This window comes from Elephantulus edwardii, unplaced genomic scaffold, assembly GCF_000299155.1.
Source record: "Elephantulus edwardii isolate Elephantulus edwardi_28Jun2011 unplaced genomic scaffold, EleEdw1.0 scaffold00055, whole genome shotgun sequence".
Taxonomy (NCBI): domain Eukaryota; kingdom Metazoa; phylum Chordata; class Mammalia; order Macroscelidea; family Macroscelididae; genus Elephantulus; species Elephantulus edwardii.
The window spans coordinates 9849031-9855030 of NW_006399805.1; the positions used below are offsets into that span (position 1 = coordinate 9849031).

Below are 6000 nucleotides of genomic sequence, written 5' to 3' on the forward strand. Positions count from 1 at the left end.
TCAACTCAAGCCATCACCCTTGTCAGTCTGCACACACCCTCCACTTCCCTTCAACAGCCCAACGCAGCCCTCTGACACAACTCCATCCCACAACACAGCGGGTCCTACATATTCTGACCTTCCTTTCCTGTCCTGTCCTCACATATCTGCAAGCATGCTCCATTCCCATAAGAAGAGTCTGTCATTTCCCAAGCCCACTCATACACCCCTCTGTGCGTAGCTGCACACATACTCCATCCCAACTACACAACGAATCTAGCATTTTCCAACCTCCCACTCCCACCGCACCCAGCACCTCAGCTTGGGTCCTGTGCCCCCGCTCCAGCACGGCAGACCTGCACTTTCCACGCCTTCCCCTGAGCCAGCTGATTCGCCGTCTCCCCAGAAACAGTCCTTTCTCACTGCGGTTGTCTAGACCTTCACTCTGAAAAAAGTTCCTCTAAACTTCTTACATTTGGGACATTTTTGTTTTCATTAAAATTTAACTTGGATGGTGATAATTCAGAATTTGAAAATAATTTTTAGAGACTCTGTGGAAGTTTACACACAGAGTGGCTGGGAAAAGAGGCCATGCCAAAAACAATAGTAATATAAACCAAATTACAGAGAGGAATGCTAACAGTTGAGAAAGCAAGCCATTTTCAAATATTTTCATAGTCATTATAAACAAATAGTTTAAGTACAGACAATCTCTTTCACCCATTAGACTGAGGCAGGCCGAAACTTTTATTTGAAAATGTATAGCTTTTCAAAGCTATTAGTTTGTGCTAATACTCCAAACTCCTTGAAAGCCATATAGCTTCAGTTTTGTCGTTGTTTATGTAATTATGCTCACCCTGTTCCGAGCTTTTCCCCTGAATAAGTCTGAGGCATTGGCATTGCCCTGACTCTTGTTCTCACGGTGTGCTGTGTTCTCTGCAGGGGTTCTGGGAAGGCCAGCTGGAGCTCAGAAGACGATTCGGACCTCTGTGCGGGTAAGGAGTGCACGGGCTGTGGGTTTGCCCTGTGGGATGTGGGTTTGCATTGCTCCAGGGTGCACTGCTCTCAAGGCCATCCCAGGAACAGGGATGCTGCCCGAGTGTCTAACTTCTGGGGCCTGAGTGAGGGCGTCATTGAGCACAGAAGAGGATGCTGTCGAAGACCCCCAGGTCACCCCCAGGGGTCCTGGAAGAGTACCCCCTTCAACATTAGGAGCTTTTCTGCTGGCCTGTATTCGGAGTATCCTCCCATCTTTCCCAGGGCACCTGAGGGCATCTGTGGGGCAGGGCAGAGCATTGCCCCTCTCACACTGGCTTCTCTCAGGGAGGCCCTGACCTATCTGTGGTGACCCCACATGTGTGGGGAAAGAACTGGGCTCCAGAGGAATTTCAGAGACTCATTTTGCAGAAGTGAGTCTCTGGGTCTGTCTTTCAAGGTGGACTTGAACCTCTAACCTTTTGATTAGTAGTTGAATATGTTAACTGTTCCACTCAGAGATTCCAATGGGCGTTATTCTGTGCCGGGTGGTGGGTTCTGACTCACAGCGAGCCTGGGGGACAGAGTGGAACTTCCCCAGGGCATTTCCTAGGTGATATCATTCTGAGGAACTAAAACATTGAATTCCAAACCAAAAGGTCAGGGGTTCGAATTCACCAGGCACCCTGCGGAGGAAAGGTGCAAGCGTCTGCTTCTGTAAATGGTCACAGCCTCAGAAGTGCTCGAGGTCAGCACTGCTCTGTCCGACATGGTCGCTAGACATCAGATGAACTGAGGGCGGGGCCTTCAGCAGGTCATCTCTACAGAGCTGGTTGCCAGGCCTTCTTCCAAGGAGCCTCTGGATGGGCTAGAACAGCCAACCTTGCAGTTAGTAGTCATGTGCTTTCCTGTTTGCCTTGCCCAGTGAGTCCTCTACGGGATGTCCCTGGGCAGCACGTGAACAGAGGCTGTGCTGGACACCCCAGTGTACGGCCACCCTAGTTCTCAGCATGCCTCCCCTTTGATGTTTCTCAGAGGTTTCCCCCACACATTATGTTCACATACATATGGCGTAAAATTTGCTATTTTAGCCAATTTAAGTGTATATTAATTGGCATTAATCACCCTCACAGTGTTGTGACACCCTCAGCCCTCTCTCCTTCCAGAACTTTTTCATGGCCCCCGACAGAAACTCCATGATCACTCATTCTTCACGCCGCCCTCCCTCCTTGGTAACCTCCCATCTACCTCCTGTGTCCGTGGGTTTGTCCTTAACAGCTCACACAGTGGGGTCATAAGCTGCATGTCCTTTCCCGTCTGGCCTCTTTCCCTATGCACAATGCTGTTGGGGATGCTGGTGGCCTCGTGGTCAGGGGATCGCACTTCCAACCTAAATGTGGCGTCCCCTCCGTGTGACTAGAGCCTCTGAAAACCCGCTGGAGGGTCGGCTATGAGTCGGTTCACACTTGATGGTGTGAGTGAGTGAGGCTGTCAAGCTCTTCTCATGTCCTGGGGTCTGTCCGGCCCTCACCTCTCTTTCTTGCTGAGTACCCAGAAACCACACTGCATGTGCCCACCCACCTGCTGAGGGATGTGGGTGGGTTCTGCCTCGTGGTGTTGGTGGTCACCCAGGCTTTGGTGGACAGGGACCTTTGGGGCAGTTCCTGTCCAGTGTCTGGGGTGTGCACCAAGTGGAATTGCTGGGCTGTGTGGTCACTGGGTCTGGCTTTTCGAGGAATCGTCAGAGCGTTTTCCACAGCAGCCGTGCCGTTTTACATCCCACCAGCAGCAGATGGGGGCTGCCGTCTCTCCACGTCCTCGGCGGCCCTCGTCATTGTCTGTGTCCTAGTGGTCATGGCAGTGGGGGCAAGGCGGCGGCTCCCCAAGGCTTTGGTTTGTGTTCCTCTGGTGACTGACCCCCTAGTCCTGGGTTGGCCTTTCCCACACTTGCAGGCGCGCTCCTCGTTTTCCAATGTTCCGGTGTCCAGCGGGTGAGGCGGGTGAGCATGTCCACGCACGCACATCCCACCCATTCAGGGGTAACGGAAGCTGTGTGGATCCCCACTCGGCTGTCCCCAGGCTGGTGTTCCGATGGTCTGTGTCCTGGCTCGGGTCCCCTGTGCCGCTGGACACTGTGCAGTCCCCCGGGGGAAGAGAAAGCTCTGCTGTGTTCCTCGGGCACACCCTGACAGGCGTGGTGGCCAGGGAGTCCCTCTGTCCTTGACGCCCATCCATTTCTGAGTACAGCGCTGACTCAGAGTGATGGTGACTTCCCCAAAATGAGGAGCAGTCCCCCAAGTTTGAGTTCTGGGAAGGCTTCCCTTGGGTGATTCATACACTCATTTTCAGAGCAGATCTAGGCCGTGGGGATTTTCCAACCATGTCTAAATGTCAGAAGAAGAGTGGGAAGGGCACTCTGTGAACTAGTGTGTACGCATGTGTGTGGGACGTGTGTGTATAACTGTGGGTGGTATGTGTACATATGTGGTGTGTGTTTATATGTGAAGGTGTATGCGTGTGCAGGTGTGTATATTTGTGCATGTGTGTATATGTCCATGAGTGTATGCATTCATGTGAGCGTGTATGTGTGCATGGTTTGTATGAATGTGCACATGTGAAGTGTGTGTATATAAGTGTGTGAGTGTATATGGATGTGTTTTCTGTATGACAGTGTGTGTGTACATGTGAAAATGTATGAGTGTGTAAACAGGCATGTGTGTGAATAGGTATGCTAGTGTGAATGTCTATTTATGATAATATGTATCTGTGGTTTGTAGTAAATATGATATGTACACATACATGTTTGAGTGTGTGTATGTGTGTGTGCAAGTGGTGTGTGTATACGTGTGGTTGTACATGCCTGTGTGTGTACGTGTCCATGTGCATGTGTGTGTGCACACGTGTGTGTAGGTGTGCAGGGTGTGTGTATGTATATGTGTGCTTGTGAGTGGACCTGTGTGCACATATGCGCATGTGTGCACCCGTGAATGTGTAGGCGTACGGTTTATATACGTGTGCACCATGAGTGTGTATGTGTGTGAGTGTGGATGTGTTTGTGCATACGAGTGTGTAATGTGTATATACGTGAGTGTATGTGCTTTCACGTGTGAGTGTGTGTGTGGTGTGTATATGTGTATGCATGCAGGCGTGTGGGTATATAAGCACGGGAGCAGAAGGAATGGAGAGGAGAGACTTGGTTTCCTTGACAACAGGACAGCCAATCAACTTTACCCCCAACTTTAATTAAGTGAACCCAATTTATCCTTTTTATTGCATGAAAACTAAGGTTGGAGAGAATCATTTGAAGCGAGGTTGCAAGGATCAAAATTGCATATCAGCTTCTTGCTTTGTTTTCATCTTTGGCAAAAAAGGAAGGAGATGGCATAATTTCTTCATACAAAGCTATCAATATTTTCCTTGAGGGGAAAAAATACAGGAGTCGCCAGATCCTGGCTTCTTTTTAAGGCAATGTGATGCAAGGAGTGACCTTATGTCAACTGGCCTCAGTGGTCTTGGCTTTAAAACGTGGAGCCAAACTGGTTTACATCCAAGATCTTTTCTAGCTCTAAGTGTTTTTATTGTGACTACTTAAACCTTAGAAAAAGAAACAGTCCTGTTGATGAAGAATGTCAGTGAAAACAACGCAGTTTGGAGGGCACTGCTTTTTAGACTAGGTGTGTGGTTGGAAACACTACCAGCCCCGACTTGGTCTTTGTTCAGGTTTCTAGAGCTGCCATTATCAGCTTGGAGACAATAGGTGTTATTACCTCAAGGCTCAGGAGACACAAGTCCAAGCCCCACATGTCAGCATGCCAGGCCCCTTCTGGAAGTTTAGGAGCTAAGTGACCCTTCCTCACTTCCACCTGCTAAGGTCGGTCCCGGCAGTCCTTGGCATTCCTTAACTTGAAGGTGGACCTCTACATTCTCTGCTTGAATCTTCACACAGCCATCTTCCCTCTGTACCTCCTCTGTGTCTCTTGCCCTCTTTCCCAGGACAGCATTTATACTGGATGAGGACACATCCTCTTCTGATATCTCTTCATGTTCACGTAACTTCAAAGAACCTATTTCAAAACAAGGTCACCTTTGCAAGTATAGGAGGTTAGTATTTCACCAAATCGCTTGGGGACCACATTTCAATCCTCTTAAAGTCAAAATAATAGATTGCTTCCCCACGGAAAGGTTAAACCTCACATCTGTTGATGCTGTACACAGAGAGGTGCATTGTGGTCTTGGATGGTTGGACAGCATTGTATGTTAAGAGGACTGTGGGCGGAGAGGAGCTCTCACCGTTGCTGGGCCTGGACAGCAGATGTGATGATCATTTAAGCTTGTGACTTGGTCCTCGCATCAGAGCAACTGTGAGCTCAAGACTCTGCTGGGAATCAGCTCCGTAGTCCTCTCCCCTCGGGCTCAGGGCTGGGGAAAGAAGTTCCTGAAGAAGCAAGAAGGGTTGGCAATATCCGTGTGTATGATCACCACCAACAATGTTACTACACCTTTATCACCACCATCACTGCCACTGCCACACACACCTGCTGTAGCATCATCGTTTCCATTACCACTGCCTCCTGCACTGTCAGTGTCACCACCAGAATCACCACCACCACCGACACTGACGCTACCACCACTGTCCTCACCATCACACAACCACTGTCACCATGACCACCACCATCAACCCCCACCATCACTACCACCTCCACAGTCACCATTGTGACCATCATCACACTACCACCACCATCACTATTACCACCACCGCTGCTATCTGTACCGTCACCACTTCTACCACCACCACCACCACCACATTGCTTTACCCCAATTACCTGTACCTCTACTTCCACCACCACAACCACCTCCACCACCACCATCACTATTACCACCACTGCTGCCATCTGTACCATCACCACTTCTACCACCACCACCACCACCACCACCACATTGCTCTACCCCTATTACCTGTACCTCTACTTCCACCACCACAACCACCTCCACCACCACCATCACTATTACCACCACTGCTGCCATCTGTACCATCACCACTTCTAC

The 6000-nt window shown here is 49.8% G+C and overlaps 1 protein-coding gene across 1 annotated transcript in view; it reads left to right on the forward strand.

Moving 5' to 3' along the window:
* The window catches only part of LOC102855481, a 167818-nt gene that overhangs the window by 87802 nt on the left and 74016 nt on the right, over positions 1–6000 (forward strand). The window contains exon 16 of the mRNA XM_006887223.1: positions 922–974. Coding sequence (XP_006887285.1) covers positions 922–974 — 53 coding nt within the window. The remainder of the gene's footprint in view (positions 1–921; positions 975–6000) is intronic.